We start from the raw sequence: 17,847 nt of genomic DNA on the forward strand, positions 1-17,847 counted from the left end.
TGTTGTGACCAGAATGGCCCCAGTTTTATCATCATTCATCTGCAGCTTGTTACATGTCATCCATGATTTCATGTCAGAAATGCACCTCTCTACACCTTGGATGGTAGCATCAACTTATGGTAGCATCAACTTCAGCTGGGTGGCTAGATTTGTATATTTGGGTGTCATCAGCGTACAATTGGTGAGACACTGGATGATGATCTATGACATTTTGAGAGCGGCTGAGTGTACAGAATGAAGAGAACAGGTCCAAGAACAGACCCCTGTGGAACACCACAACATAGATCAACTGGGCTGGAGTGTATTCCATTTGCATATACAATTTGTGTCCTGTTGACCAAGTAGGACTTGAACATTAGTAAGGCTGTATCATGAATGCCAAATACGTGCTGGAGGCGGTGGAGTAATATATCATGGTCTATTGTGTCAAATGCTGCAGACAAATCAAGGAGGGTGAGGACTGTAATGTTTCCGCTATCCAAATTAGAAAGAATGTCATTAACTACTTTTAGAAGAGTAGTTTCAGTACTGTGGCAAGGGCGATATACAGATTGTACATTGCTAAAAAGACTGTTTGAATTCAGATGAGATACAAGTTGGGATAGAACAACCTTTTCTAAGATTTTTTAATATGAATGGGAGATTAGAAACTGGGTGGTAGTTCTTTAAATCATTATGGTCGAGTGTTGGTTTCTTCAGTAGAGGCTTTACAATGGCAGTGTTGAAAAATGATGGGAATTCTCAAGAAGAGAGAGAGGTATTAATAACATCAGTTAGTGAAGGAAATACTGGATCTAAGCAATCAAGCAGCCGTGATGTTGGAATTGGATCAAGTTAAAATGATTTTGGTGCACTCTTCATCACGCTTGTATGTGTCAAATCCATAGAGACAAGTTCAAATGCTGCTAATGGTTGCCGCTCAAATTCTGTATCCCAACTGTATGGTGATGACGAGTCAATTGAAATTGTGTTGTCAAGCTTATCTCTAATGGTTTGTACTTCGTCATGGAAGAAATTTGCAAACAGGTCCAGAAGGTTGACTGGAGAGAAGGTAGTTGGAAGTGGTGTAGATTTGTTCCTTGACATTAGCTTGTTAGTAATCTCGAAAAGCTCTTTGCAGCTGGAACTTTCCATGATCTTAGTACTGTAGTGCGCTAATTTCGCTGCATGGACTATGTTTGTGATGTTCTTCTTAGCAGCTTCATAGATTTGCTTATGAATAGTGAGTCTGGTGGAAAGCCAAAGTTTCAAAGCTTTACGGCAGTGAATTTCAGAAGTGCAAAGCTGTTCCCTAACACTGCTATACCATGGAGAACACTTTTGAATTGATACTCAGCACTTGGTGGCTGGTGCATGTTTGTCAAGCAATGAATGCTGGCAGTTATCGATTTGTTCTGCTGTAGGAAATAAGCAAGTTGTTAGATTTGCTTGGATGTCATGCATTAGTTTGGTTCTATTTATCATATAGAGGTTTCTCTTTGTAGCAAATAAAGGTGGAGGGTTAGGGATTGATACATCAAGATGACATATAATGCAGAGGAGATCTGATGCAAGTTCATGGGATACCAGGGAGGACCATCGAATATTATCATCAGGTCTATGAAGACTCCAGTCAAAAATGTGACCATGTTTATGGGTGGGTTGGTTAACTGACTGTTTGAGGTTGAAAACATTAATGGAATCTAGGTGTTTTGATGTGTTCGGATTTCTGGGACAGACAAAGTGAAAGTTGAAATCTTCAAGAATAATCAGGTTGCCACCTATCAAATTTCCATACTCCAGGAGATTTCAGCAACTGGTCCAAAAAGAGAGATTTATCAGTCAGCTTGTTTTTTCTATTAGGAGGAGGGTGGTATAGGCAGAAAAAATGGACTGTCCTTTGTTCTAGTGTGAGTGTGGTTTGGACTAGTTCAAACAATGTGTGGTAGAAATTGAAAGTTGTGGTGTGGTCAAGACGCTTAATCATGGAGTTCTTTGTGATGACAGTAGTTCCACCACCACGAGAGTGGCGGGACAATGACTTGATGGAGTATCCGTTGGGTGTTAGATCCGCACATTTGGGCTCATCACCTGATATTTGTAGCCATGTTTCTGTCAGGAACAAGACGTCGATATTCTGATCAGTGATAAAATTAATGTTTCTGTGCGCTTTTCTGGTGGTCCTATTGGTTGGGCATTGAATAATGCAATACGCAGAGGTATCTGTGGATATGGTAATGCTGTATCTATGGAGAATATTGTTTAAATACAAGCACCATTAAGATGGATATCTGTTGGAGTATTACAGAAACTTTGGAGGTATTCTGATTGAATTGTTGCCTTGAATGGGAAATGTTGAAAGTACAACAGCATTGTCTCATGTTGAGACAAAAGATAAACAGTTTGTTTAGGAAAGTAAGCGAGTTGGAAAGATTATCCATTAACTTTAAGGACAAAACTAGGGAGGATGAAATTTATGATGGTTTGCTGCTAAAAGTGCATATCATATAAAGAAGTGATACAGAATAGCTGATTCAAATAATAACACCACTGCACTAAATTTAAATAATATCTCCAAAATACAATAAAGGCGTTTCAGAAATAATGCTTTGAAGATAACTTCTGTGCTGTAAAAACTCATTTGCAGTTTGCTTTGTTGTAAGTGACCTTAAATCCTGTTTACACAGTTACAGTAATTGTGCTAATATTATAAAGCAAAAGACAACTACACATCAAAATACTGAAAAGCTGCCAGACAAAATTCCCTCTTAAACCAAGCCAGTTTAAATGATTGACTGGATTGCTGTTAGAAAACAAAAGGCAAATCCACTAATAATAAACAAAGGAGACACTGAAACAGCCAGCTATCTAAATCCCAATGTCTGGACAGTTAGGATTTTGTTCAGCCAGACATAAAATTAAAATAGATCAATGATGGTCTTAGTCCGTGTCTATTCAGAATTTTTTAGCTGTTATTGTGGTCTTTCTTTCATGAGCATGTAACAGTTTTGCGACTATATTCTGGTTATATGCCTTCTACAATTAAACATTTGTACCTTTTCTTAAAAGATTACATCAATTTGTAGGATTGCTTATGTCGTTGAAGAACAGTAACTCATGAGCACATGGATCAAAGTAAATGAAACAAGTATGTACTTCAAGCTGAAATGTAATCTGGAAGAATGCAATCTGGCAAAATAGGCATCTGATATTGGGGGAAATAAATATATAAAAAACAATGAATGAAGCAAAATAGGCATCTGATATTAGGGGAAATAAATATATAAAAAACAATGAATGAAGCAAAATAGGCATCTGATATTGGGGGAAATAAATATATAAAAAACAATGAATGAAGCAAAATAGGCATCTGATATTGGGGGAAATAAATATATAAAAAACAATGAATGAAGCAAAAGAGGCATCTGATATTGGGGAAAATAATATATAAAAAAAACAATGAATGAAGCAAAATAGGCATCTGATATTGGGGGAAATAAATATATAAAAAAACAATGAATCAAGCAAAATAGGCATCTGATATTGGGGGAAATAAATATATAAAAAACAATGAATGAAGCAAAATAGGCATCTGATATTGGGGGAAATTAATATATAAAAAACAATGAATGAAGCAAAATAGGCATCTGATATTGGGGGAAATAAATATATAAAAAACAATGAATGAAGCAAAATAGGCATCTGATATTGGGGGAAAATAAATACATAAAAAAACAATGAAGCAAAATAGGCATCTGATATTGGGGGGAAATAAATATATAAAAAACAATGAATGAAGCAAAAGAGGCATCTGATATTGGGGGAAATAAATATATAAAAAAACAATGAATGAAGCAAAATAGGCATCTGATAGTGGGGGAAATAAATATATAAAAAAGAATGAATGAAGCAAAATAGGCATCTGATATTGGGGGAAATAAATATATAAGTGATGCTAAGCACAATTTCGACTGTGTAGGTAATGCATATTTTAGTACAGTCTGGTCTACCAGGTAAACTTTATCCAGCCCATGAAATATGAAGATTTTATTTACTTTTGTTTAATTTCATATTGGAGAAATGAGGAAATATGCACATGCAAAATTATAACAAAAACAAGGATATTTATTATGGTTTATTGATGTGGTTATTGAAAGAGTAGTCTCTGCTTTTTAACGTGTCATATTTGCCAGTATTGTCTCAACATTTTCTTATGTCTACAAGTGTTGGTACACCAAAAATGCTATATTTTTACATGCATGTATGTTATATATTTTCCTGTCCCAAGATTTACAGCCATTACAGTACCAGCTGAGGATCAAGTAATTATGCAGATACCTTGTATATTGTTTTAAATTAGGTGTTTCTGCACCTTATAATAATGTTGTCACCCATCAGCTGCCATTATGCATAGTTACCACACACCCATGCCCACATAAGAAAATTTCTCGCCTCATTGTTAATTGCCAATATGTTTATTTTCTATATCCATAGTTTTCTCGTGTCATTTTCTGACCCAGAAAGAAACATGTTCATCTGTTTGGCCTTGTCTTTGTTAAAATTTGTTGACTTTTTGTCATTTTAAATTATTACAAGCCTATAGAATACAGCTTTCTATTGGAATAACTGCTATCTGCAACAATATTTCCAGTCTTTAATTTGCCAATACTGAATTCACTTGAATATGTTACATTGTAGAATATTGATTTGCTTTTAAACGCTATGTTTGCAATATTTCAGGCAGCCTCATTGCCCATGTCTATAATTATCATAGGAGTTGGGGATGCAGACTTTCAAGGTAAGACTTTGGTATATTATGAACCTCTTGTCATGTGTACCCATACTGCAAAATGCAGTACAACGAAAGATACCCAATGCCTTATACATCAGTACCTTTTGCCTTCCATGTTTGGTGTTAATACCAAAAAGGCTTTTTATTGATGCGTAATGAGGGTATCTTTTATCAGACTCATTCCTCCTTCTGTACATGCCCAGCATAGTGTTAAACCTGCAGCAATCAGCTACCTACATTCCACTTGATCCTACAGAATTACACATATTTGAAGATAATTGTTTAAAAACATCAGTGTATCTTTCATTTAATTTTCTGTGTTGATTTTAGTTGCTATGGTATTAACTTGTCAAATTAAGATTTTCTTTACTGCCAAATTCAGTTGAAATCTCTTAAATTTTGCTAGCAACACATCATAACCATTACATAAAGTTGGACTGTAGGAACTGGAAGCTGTTTAAAGTTATACAGGTCAGTAGAAATTGAGATATTAATGTTGTTCAACGATACAATACAAATACCATAAACAGTTGTACACAAAGTGACAACTACTTTAATTACTGGGGAAAAGCTTCAGTTGTTAAAATTTTCTGACAAGCTGTGTGTGTGTGTGTGCATTCGTATTTGGTGTAAACTGAGGACATTCATGAGATTACACACCAACGTACTGAGGACGTCCTTGGTTGGTAATCTTGCTTCTCCCGACTATTTTCGCCTAGAATAACATAAAATCATGATTTGTAGGAAGGTCCCCGTTTACACGATTGGTACTTGTTTTCAATTTTGGAGTGTATCTTTCTTCAGAAGCTGGTGATACACATGCCCAAAACAATGTCCTTGATTGCCCATTGGAAAACTTGTAGAGAGATCTCCACTATCAAATTACATGTTGCAAAAACGTATTATCTCCCTTTAGATCCAAGCATCAGATACCAACTACTAAGCTAAACTATAAGAAGATAAGCTGGTGCATATAACAGTCCCTTGTATTTTTTTGTTAATATTGTATGCATGTGAGACAGTAGTGTTGGGAAACTCGCGATACATTCATACCATACACGTCCAATACAGGCAAATAAATCTATAACATGTACGAAAGAGGTACATCAAAATGCTATTTTAAATGCGCATGAATTCATTGTGGAATTGAATCAAAATTGCATATTATCCGACCCATCTGTATTGTTAAAACATCCTGTTTGCGGCGAGATTGTACACACGTAAAGATATTGAAAAGACATCATTGATATGCAGATTTTTGTAATGATTATTAAATGAGCCATATCCGCCCCTATTTCATCATTTGCCTACTTAGTATGCAAACAGGAGAGAACAGATGTGAATCAAGTGAAAAATCCCATTAAGGTGAGATCGAATTATCAATAACCAAATTTGGAAGTTACATGCACAGAACATCAGTAAATAATATTATAGAAAGATAAATATATTATACAGAGGTCAAACATTTATCATCAAGATGATCAGTTCCAAAATGAAACATTTAATTACAGCAGTATGCTTTTCATTATCGCATTCTTATGACCAATGAAGATATTACTCTTTTTTGTAAAAAAGCGAATAGTCATTCCCGATAAAGTTTCCTTCCATAAATGCTCAAATCCAGCCAAATAATATTGCTACAAGCCAGGGGTATGTGCTTGACCGAGCGGTGTCAAACCATGGTGCGATTCTGCTAGAAATCACAAGTTTACCCCAAATTTCCAAATACTTCTATACAACTTCAGTTATAAATTAGAAAGCCTGACTTGTCCATTCTATGCATAAATATTTTGCTAATCAGTGCAAGACTACAGATCTGAAAACTTGCTAAATATCTATCAACCACACATCAGCATGGTTTCTCTTCATCAACTTTCCTTACCATCAGCAGTTCATGCCATAGAAACTATACAACTATCCCCTAGCACGGGGAACTATTTTTACTGCGCCTCCTTAGGCCAGTCAATTCATGGTTTCAAGGCATATTTCACCAGTACAACTGCGTCACATTTGCCACCATGGTAACATAAATGGTATCTGCCGAGTCCCCTCTTGTTTATTCCTTTGTGTAATTTACCGGTCTCCTACCATAAATACTGCCACTGCAGTCACACCACCAATGTACACCATTAGGTTTTAATATGAACTATATTACTCCAGGGACACTCATGCAGTTTTGACCTGAATTCACTAATAGTCAACCATGGCATCATGGAAATTCTCTAACAGATCACTTGGTGATGTTGGTTCCTACTAACTGGCTAATTATTTCAGGCTAGGGAATATTTCCATTGCACCGAGTTCCAATAATTCAAACAAGTAATCACACAAATTTAAGAATTCCTGAAAATGGGGCGCTATAACCAAATGCACGTGCTCCAAATTTATTACAGTATGATCTCCAAAGTGGTGGATTAGTCCGAAGCATGTTATGTCGTACTAAAGTCTAATTGCTTGACAATCAGTCAGTCAATAAATTCATCAGTCAGTCAGTAACAACAACATATATATTCAAAATATAATTTAATTGCACTAAAGAACAGTTGTACACGAAACCCTTTTTGGAGATTACAGTTACTTGATACTAGTATGTGATTCGGATTTAATTTTAATGTAGCTTTAACAATCTTTCAGTCATATCGCTACTATGTCTGCAGTGTGGCAGTTTATAGTGATTTTGAGCATTGGGGCATCACCCTGCAGACATGTAGCATGATGTCCTGCACAGTCACATTAGTCTGACACAAGACGGACTAGTCCTAACACTAACCTCTTAATGCTGAGCACCTAGCGAGGCAGCTGTTAGTACCATTGCATGTCTTTGTTATGACTCAGCCTTGGTTCGAACCCACAACCTCCCGTATCCAAGACGGATGCTCTAACCACTAGGCCACCTGAGCGATCATGTCGATTGTTAAGACTGGACTAGATATGCAAACATGTACTTTGTTGGTCATAATGTACCAATTTCCATGGCCTCCGTGATTTTGTCAAATAGTGTGCATCCTTAGTTTGCATGGATTATACAGAATATTTGTGTAAATGTGTGCATCCTTATTTGCAATGCTAAATATTCCTTAGAATTGATAATACAATTTCCTCCTTAATACATCACTGTTTGCTATTAATTTACTGCTTCAAACTATTTCTTTTTGCTCTAACATTGCCAGAACAAATGTCCTCGGTACACAGTTCCATACTCGAGTCCTTGATATCCACTAAATACAAGAATGTGTGTGTGTGTGTGTGTGTGTGTGTGTGTAGAGACAGATGGACAGGCACAGCTTAACATTTTTCATGCAAAACTGTTGAGTGATTTAAGGTTTGTTTAATGGCAGGAAAATTTGGTGTTCATTATGAATTAAGACTTTTGAAGGTGAATCAGTGTTTCAGATAAAAAAATAAAAAATAATTTTGTTCAAGAAAAATTATCTAGCTATTAGTATGGAATAGAAAAATAACATTTGTGTTAATAAAAATGTCTGTAATCTGCATTTTATTTATAAAAGTAAAGTACTGCTGTGGATGACTGGTCATTTATTGATCACACACTGCAGAATCCTTTTTTATTGATATAAATTTTTAAATTTCAAAAAAATTCTTGTTGACCTATAACTGACTTCTCTTAATATTATTTTCTTTGGAGACATTTGATCTTGGTTTCATTGATTATGTGGCTTTCCATAAATGTACCACTGTTTTCATATAATTCACTCAGGCTGTCCACAGGGCTATCTTAGCAATCCATTAAAGTGCTAACTGTAAACCATTGTGCGTATTTTTTTTCAAGTTAGAGAAAAGTTGTTGAATGGGATGAATGAATTATTGAATGGTATGATTGAGGTGTTGAATGGGATGAATGAGTTGTTGAATGGGATGAATGAGTTGTTGAATGGGATGAATGAGTTGTTGAATGGTATGAATGAGTTGTTTAATGGGATGATTGAGTTGTTGAATAGGATGAATGAGTTGTTGAATAGGATGAATGAGTTGTTGAATGGGATGAATGAGTTATTGAATGGGATGAATAAGTTATTGAATGGGATGAATGAGTTATTGAATGGGATGAATGAATTGTTGAATGGGATGATTGAGTTGTTGAATGGTATGAATGAGTTATTGAATGGGATGAATGAGTTGTTGAATGGTATGAATGAAATGTTGAATGGTATGAATGAATTGTTGAATGGGATGATTGAGTTGTTGAATGGTATGAATGAGTTGTTTAATGGGACGATTGAGTTGTTGAATGGGAATGCTGAGTAATAATATCAACCTTATGCCCATGTCTCATTTTGTTACACATTGTCAGACATTCTTTCCATCGAATTAAAGTGGAGTAGATTGTTTTATGTACTTGTCAGTTTTTTAAGTAATCACCATAAATTATATGAGTTCAGGGGTACATTGGCAGTACTCGTCTTAGTTTCTCATGGGTACACAGTACTCTTCTTAGTTTCTCATGGGTACGCAGTACTCTTCTTAGTTTTTCATGGGTACACAGTACTCTTCTTAGTTTCTCATGGGTACAGAGTACTCTTCTTAGTTTCTCATGGGTACACAGTACTCTTAGTTTCTCATGGGTACACAGTACTCTTCTTAGTTTCTCATGGGTACAGAGTACTCTTCTTAGTTTCTCATGGGTACACTGTACTCTTCTTAGTTTCTCAGAGGTGCTCTGTACTTTTCTTAGTTTCTCATGGGTACATTGTACTCTTCTTAGGTTCTCATACATACATGAAAGCACAGAAAATACATGAGTGTTAGATCAGACAATTTACATGAATGTTATGTTGCAGAAATAAAGAGAGGATGCCAAAAAATAAACTAGATGCTAGGGGTGAAATGATTCATCAGTATATCAATACATTGATAGTTTTGTTGTACCAATACACATATCAATACAAGTGACGGAAAATCAGTACAAAACAATACAAACCACATGCAGGTTATTTTAATCTTCAGCTGCTTTAATTAATATTTATTAGTCACTTGCCTTGCTATTATTTAAATTGAGAATTCATCTAAGACAGCTGTTGCAGGCAATGGCACTCATTTTTGTTAGTTAAAACGAATTCTACAAATTACACCAGTTGACCTGGTTTGTAATATTGCCCCCACCCCCACCTTGATTCCACGGTAATTGTTTTATCCCAACAGCTTGTTCAGCATAAAGTAATTTGAGCTCACTCTGACCCCTGGCACCTCGTGTTTGATTTTTGGACATTTTGTTGTTGGGTCAGAGCCAATTGCCTATCACAAAGATGGAATTTGCCTATACCATGCTTAGTCAGCATAGGGTAACCACTTACTAGCTGGACTACCAACCTTCAGCAACCTTACATTGGGCCATACCTGCATGAAATCATTAGGAAGATGATTTATTTTCTCAGAAATTGTGTATTATACCATTCAGTATGTCTTAATCTCTTGACAGATGAGACAAAACTACATCGTTGATGAAATTTGACCTGGAACTTGCCATTTGCATTGCTAGTTGCATGACATATATGGTTGTTAAACTATATTTGATTGGCACATTGTGCTCTCAAACAAGCATTATTTCATAGTTTGAACATGCATCAAGGAAGTTGTACAAAAGTATGTTTAAAATACTGGTTACCTAGAAAACCCAGAATGGCTGATTCCCAGCATGGTTCATCATCAGAAAATGATTTCGTTTGGCAGATACTGTCTGCTGATAGTTATATGACAATAATTTTTAAGGTTTTGAAGTGTATTAGATTATTGGAGCTAGGAAAAGTATCAATGGAGATACCAGTGGGTGATTTTGGGTCTGATAATGGTGATAAATATGAATCTGATGTGCATGCTAGATGGACAAAAGTAGCATGCCAGTCAATCACCCTTTCAGCAATTGCAGAAAGGTAGAATACCAAGCCAAAATGAATTAGCAAATGTAGAAAGGTAGAAGTCCAAGCCACAATCAGTTAGCAAATTAATGTAGAAAGGTAGAATACCAAGCCAAAATGAATTAAAAAATGTAGAAAGGTAGAAGTCCAAGTCACAGTTAGCAAATGTCAAAAGGTAGATTACCAAGCCACAATCAGTTAGCAAATGTCGAAAGGTAGATTACCAAGCCACAATCAGTTAGCAAATGTCAAAAGGTAGATTACCAAGCCACAATCAGTTAGCAAATTAATGTAGAAAGGTAAAATACCAAGCCAAAATGAATTAGCAAATGTAGAAAGGTAGAAGTCCAAGCCACATTCAATTAGCAAATTAATGTAGAAAGGTAGAATACCAAGCCAAAATGAATTAGCAAATGTAGAAAGGTAGAAGCCCAAGTCACAATTAGCAAATGTCGAAAGGTAGATTACCAAGCCACAATCAGTTGGCAAGTTAAATGTCGAAAGGTAGAATACCAAGCCAAAATCAGCTAACAAATATAGAAACTTTAAGGTTGAAGTCCAAGCCACAATCAATTAGCAAATGTCGAAAGGTAGAAGTCCAAACCACAGTAACTTAGCAAATGTCAAAAGGTAGAAGTCCAAGCCATAATCAGTTAGCAAATTAATGTAGAAAGGGAGATTACCAAGCCATAATTAATTAGCAAAATGTTGAAAGGTAGAATACCAAGCCAAAATCAATTAGCAAATGTAGAAAGGTAAAAGTCCAAGCCATAATCATTAGCAAATGTAGAAAGGTAGAATACCAAGCCACAATCAATTAGCAAATGTGGAAAGGTAGAAGTCCAAGCCACAGTCAATTAGTAAATGTTGAAAGTTCGAATACTAAGCCACAATCAATTAACAAATTAATCTAGAAAGGTAGAATATCAAGCCACAATCAATTTGCAAATGTAGAAAAGGTAGAATCCCAAGCCACATACAGTTAGCAGTTGTAGAAAAGGTAGAATACCAAGTCACAATCAATTAGCAAATGTAGAAAAGGTAGAATACCAAGTCAAATTAAAATACAGACATTTAAAAATAGAATGCAATTTCTTCTTTTTTTCTTAGACGATTGAATCTTGCAGGAGCATGTGCTACTAAACTATATTTCCTATCAGAGTTAACATAAACTGAATAAATAAGAATGAAATTAAGAATTAAAGACTTATATTTGATCCAAATACTTCTGTCTGGTAGCTAAAGTGAGTCTTGCATCTGATAAAATGGAGTACACTTTTTTGGCCTAAAATGTTGAATACAAGTCATTGACAACTAACAGGAAGTCGGTTTTAAATTATTTTTTATCTTGACATGGATGAGAATGGAATATAAATAGATGCAAAGTCTGTCTGCATACTGGAAATACATTCGTTATATCACATAAAAGGGCACCAGCTATCATTTACAGACCTTCAGATGGAAAGACCGTCTAGTTAAAATGTGTATCAATATGCATTTTATTGTCAACAGTCTATTGTGAATCGTATCAATATATGACACAGGTGTATTGTTTCACCCATGCTGGAAGCCTACATTTCAGAACCACACATATAATCAGTTGTTCTGTAAATTTTTTTGCAGAAGTCTGAAAACTGACATTTTCATTGTTTCACTTATGCCAGAATTTCATATTAAGATATGACAGTACATTTTATATTGTACCAGCATATTGTAAAGTTTTCTCTCTACTCAATTTTAGCTATGGAGATCTTAGATGGAGATGAGGTCAGACTCTCATCCCGAGGGAAGTTTGCTGAAAGAGACATAGTCCAGGTAAGAAAGCATTTATCATGTCCCCCCCGTTTTCAGAATCATAGTAGGACAGTGTGATACTAATTCACCGTGTATGCATTTATCATGTCCCCCCCGTTTTCAGAATCATAGTAGGACAGTGTGATACTAATTCACCGTGTATGCATTTGTCATGTCCCCCCCCCAGTTTTCAGAATCATAGTAGGACAGTGTGATACTAATTCACCGTGTATGCATTTGTCATGTCCCCCCCCACCAGTTTTCAGAATCATAGTAAGACAGTGTGATACTAATTCACCGTGTATGCATTTGTCATGTCCCCCCCCAGTTTTCAGAATCATAGTAGGACAGTGTGATACTAATTCACTGTGTATGCAGGAATAGATGGATTCATATATTTTGGGGTTCTTTTTCCATTTACAATAAACCATATCTTCCCCTGCAATATTTACTTAAAATGGAAGTGGGGAATGATGGAATTTGGTAACAATTGTGCCCAAGAATTTTTGAGTGTTGGTTATTCTATGTTTGGACCAGGCAGGTACAAAATGTGTGAAAGGGAGCTTGTGTGGACTTAGTAACTGACAAAAGCATTGACACAGTTCTTTGATATGCAAATTGCCACTGAAGATATTACTATCTTGCTTTTTAACCAAACAATAAAGTTTAGCTGATTTAAGGAAATTAACTTTTGAAGTTGTAGAAACTCTTTAAAAACAATTTAAAAATGTGGAATTTTTTGTGCCTGATCATAAAATGAAAACAAATGGGTGGGCAGGATAATTATAAAATCCAAGTACCCCAAAAATTAAATAAAATCTTGATGTAATTGTACAGGTTGTAATACTCCCAAAACTTACCGTTTATGTCTGAATTTCAAAACTCATGCAGTACTTTAATTGAGGATTGTCAAAGAATTTCCCCACCAAAGCTTACAGAGTTTGGATTTATTACTAATGTTGTATTGAGAAATGGCATCTTTATCTTACAAAATTCATACAGTTATCATTTATAAAAGTATGGTCATTGCAAGACTTTGTATGAAAATTGGCTGGTTATTGATGACTTTAAATGCAAGCAGCAAAGTTTTATATATAACAAGGTATTCCACTCAGATTATGCATTCATGAAACTGACTTTATTTACCGTATATATTCATGTATAAGCCAAATAATTTAGGAAAAATAAAGGCCTGGAAGAAGGGGAATCGGCTTATCCGTGGGCCACTGTCTAAACTTGACAAATTTTAGATCCTTTTGTTGACTAATGGCTGTAAATCTTGGGACATTTATATGGTATGAAAATGCCAGGTGTTCACTTGTGTAAGTTTCTTTTGTGGGAATGGCGCTATAACATATAGAGTTGGAGCATTTGTGGGATTGAAATTAATTGTGGACGATTTTATTGTTGTGGTTTTTTTTTCTTTGTTCTGGTTTATTTTATTATTTTTGTATTATTGTAGAGGTAAAAAAAATCATTAATTTACGTGAATAATGGTTAAACTTAAGATTCTATTTAGTGAAAAAGCTAATTCTTTATAGTAATTTTTTCATCATAATGATAAATTCACAGGTGATACAACAGAACATGTAGGACTTTTCTTGTTTAGATGAAATGAAAATGGAAGACATAATGTAATAATCAGGAGTTCTCTGCAAAAATCGGAAGATATTATGAAATGGTTACCTAGGCATGGAGAGACCACAAAATTCTGGAGTGTTTTTCCCCTTCCAGCATGAAAATTGACAGGTATGGTCTAAGGTCGCTTACATCAAAGCAAACTAAAACTCAGCTTTTACAGCATTAGCATAATTTTTGAAGCATTATTTATAAAATTTTATTATTGTATTTTAGAGATATCATTAAAGTTTAGCACAATGGTGCCAATGATTTGACTCCAAGGGATGTACTTAATTCAGTGCATAATCCAATCTACAATGTACATGTGGTGGCGCCATTATGTAAATATGTTCAGTAGCTTAATTGCGAGGGTTGAATCAAACCATATTGTTTGTTTCTTGTGTTGTCCTACTGGGGTTACATTTTAATGAGTTAGGTATTTATAATTTCAAAGCAAAGTAAAAACTTTATTACCAGTGCACTGATATAAAATGTCCAATGCAGTAATGCATAAACAGACAATAACCGGGTCAAAAGGGAGAGGTAGTGTTACAGAAACTCGCTATTGCTAAATTCTTGTCATCGTTCGATTGAATTATACACAAATCTAAATTAGGCAGAAAGAATAAGAAAACAAAATTAAATGAATTACTTTTCAAACAATTTTTTACCATGTCTTTTTAATAATCATGCACACCAAGTTTGAGATAAGTGTGTGTGTATTTTTGAAAAATATAAGTTTGCCTAAATAAATGGATTTAGAACTTACCTCGTGCATCTTGATATATCTCGGAGTTGTAGGTTGGCTTATATGTGTGTGTTTAGTGTTTATACCTGTTTAGTTTAGGGGTTAGCTTATACACGAATGGGCTTAAACATGAATATATACGGTACCTCTGTCGTGGTGTGCACAAGTTGGTCTGCATGACAGTGAGAGAGATGTCCAAAGTCAAGAAGTTGCCCCCACTACCACCAAGAGGAGATCATTGAGTAAGCATAGAGACTTTGCCAAGCCCAGATAGAGAGCCCCACCTTGCTGAGACAAAGAAAGGAAGGTATGCCAACTCCAAATAGCCCCACCTTACTGAGACAAAACAAGCATGGTCTACCAACCCCAGATATAGAGTCCCACCTTACTAAGACAAAGAAAGCATGGTCTGTCAGTCCCAAATAGAGTGCCCTACCTTACTGACACAAAGAAAGCATGGTCATTGTCTTGCACTAGTAGGCCTCAAAATAAAACAAAATCTTAGTCATCAGAGTCGAGTTCCCCTAACGGAGATTTTTGAATAAGTTTTGCATCATGTGATCAGGTACCATTCACCAGGCAGAAATCACTGGATTGTGTGTCAGATGACAGTCAATGACGATATATCACTGTTTACCAATTTCCAGTCATTGAGCACCAGTCAACATTAATGTGTCGAGTGACAGACTTGAGAGCTCAGGCTTGGTCTCTGTGTACCAGGCACAAGGAAATGAGTCATTGGAATATGAATCTAGTGACAGTCATAGAAGGTCTATAACAGGTCAGTGGGTTTCTGGCATGGGACGTAAGTTAACAGGTGATGTCCCAGTGACATTAACCTAGTTTCTGTTACAGGATGCTGAACAACAGGTGTAGTGTATAATGCTGATTTTGTTTTCAGTCTTGGGTGACTAATGTTAGAGTGCCACTCACCGAACACATGCAGGGAACTGAGCACCAAATGATGTATGCCAGGCATTGGACATTGATCTTTGGACCAGGTACATAGTTCAGACCTCCAGACTAACAGAAGGAATTAGTTCAGTAACCACCCATTCTCTATGTTTCTATTTGATTTCTATGATGAACAGACTTCAGGTTTCAAGTTTTGAGGCGTGTTTCTGAGGGAAGTGATCAGGTCAATACACCTCCTTTTTTATGTTCCCTTTGAACCCTTAAAGAGCTTGGGAATTCCCACCACCAGGTGGTAAGTTGGCTACGTCTCCATTTCCAACCATGCCACCACTAATGACTTTGTCATGGCTCCAGTGGTTGGAGGATCAGACCCACCCTAGATCTTCCTTACCTCCTCCAGTCTCGCTATCAAAGGAATGTGAGGTGGACCGCCTCTCACCAACTCCAGTAGTGAAGTGGAATTACAAATTCTTTTCTCCAAGAGAACAGGATTAAAAAATTAGTTCCATCTCCACCTATGAGTAGAGTCAGGACAGTGAATCTGGTCAGGAAGACCACTTTACATGAGAAGGAGATGAGATGAAATAGTCCTGCCTTGCCCAGAGAGTGAAGACAGGATGACAATTTGTTGACTTTTTTATGAAGAGAAAAGATTCCTTAAAAACTTGACACATCTGGTCCTTCTCATCAGTTGGGTTTTGCCTGTAAGTTCTTTGTCCCATACACCAGGTCAAGTGATGGAGAAAGTCATATGGACTTTTGATACGGTTTACTGCCTACTTCAACCAGATCTGTGTTGAAATACATCAGGATCTTTGGAGCTAGGAGCCATTTCAGTTTGGAGTGGCTATCTGCAGCACAGCCATCTCATACCTGCTGTTACTTCCTCTGTAAGTGATGGAGAGGTAGCCAAGTAAGAAATTGTCTAAAGGTTAAGAAGGGGCCAGACAGCAATAGGGTTAAACTGTTCCCTGGTATCAGTCTATAGTTACATTACCCATTTGCCATTGCATTTGGATGCCTCCTATGTGGAGATTTTGCTAGTGACCTGAACCTGTCTCCCAGTCAAAGCTTTTGAGTTGATGGTTTGAGTTGATGGAACTAAGTGCATGGACATTATTTATACTTGCCCTGTTGAAAGAGGACTCTATTTCTGAATACAGCAGCATCAAAAGGCCTAATATGTGGCCCATCTGAGTTCTTGCTTTAGAAAACTGGAAACCTAATAAGTCCACCCTGATCCTCTTAGGATCCAATTTTCTTCACCATCTGAGTTGGTAGAAAATCAGAACAGGTTTCTGGTCAGAATTCTGATTCATGCTCTGAATCTTGTCTCTTACACTGATATCTCAGATTGAGGCTGGTGTAGTCACCTAGAGCCTGAGTGAGTAGTCATGCAAGATATATGGTCTTGTAAAGATGCTTCTCACACATCAACAATCTAGAAATGCAAGATGTTTTCTAGTACTTCAGGGGTGCATCAACCACATGACATTGCTGTGTCAAGTCACTACAGACAACAGTGTCAGTTGCAGCATACCACAGACACTAAATGTCTGCTTGTTCCCCTTTTCTATGATTGGATGTTGGAACCACCTCGATTGGTCAGCTTCTTAGGAGATTGCTCTCAGAGTCTGCCACATTCTGAGCAAGAGAATGCTCTGGCAGACAACTTGCCCAGATGGGCAAGCAGTCATCATGGAATGGCCTATACACCAGTATGTATACACACATTTTCTTCTGTGTGGAAGGTTACTGGTCGACTTAATGATGAAACATAAAGCTCCTGGTTAATGTCTCTCCAGTGCAAGACCAGAGGTGTGGGTGGTGGATACCTTCAGTCTGAGGTGTGAACAACAGTATGCCTATCATTCCCATTTTTCAGAATAACCACTCAGACTTTTTACACAGTCAAGACTTCCAGGTCATTTGTCATCCTGATAGCTCAGCAATAGTTTGGTGATCTCCTTGACCTGTTGGGCAGTGATCCCATGAAGTTACTGCAGAGGAGAGATAAACTATTCCAGCACAGGGCATCCTTAATGCACAGCATTCCTCAATGGTCACACCCAGCTCATATAAAATAATCTATCTACCAGGACCATTTTTTAGGTGTGGATGTTAAA

The 17,847-nt window shown here is 36.4% G+C and overlaps 1 protein-coding gene across 1 annotated transcript in view; it reads left to right on the forward strand.

Moving 5' to 3' along the window:
* The window catches only part of LOC149788564 (copine-8-like), a 95,155-nt gene that overhangs the window by 65,172 nt on the left and 12,136 nt on the right, over nucleotides 1–17,847 (forward strand). The window contains exons 19-20 of the mRNA XM_089974602.1: nucleotides 4,720–4,777; nucleotides 12,386–12,459. Coding sequence (XP_089830728.1) covers nucleotides 4,720–4,777; nucleotides 12,386–12,459 — 132 coding nt within the window. The remainder of the gene's footprint in view (nucleotides 1–4,719; nucleotides 4,778–12,385; nucleotides 12,460–17,847) is intronic.

The sequence above is a fragment of the Sinohyriopsis cumingii genome, chromosome 11 (genome assembly GCF_028554795.1).
Source record: "Sinohyriopsis cumingii isolate HCF-2022 chromosome 11, ASM2855479v2, whole genome shotgun sequence".
Classification (NCBI taxonomy): domain Eukaryota; kingdom Metazoa; phylum Mollusca; class Bivalvia; order Unionida; family Unionidae; genus Sinohyriopsis; species Sinohyriopsis cumingii.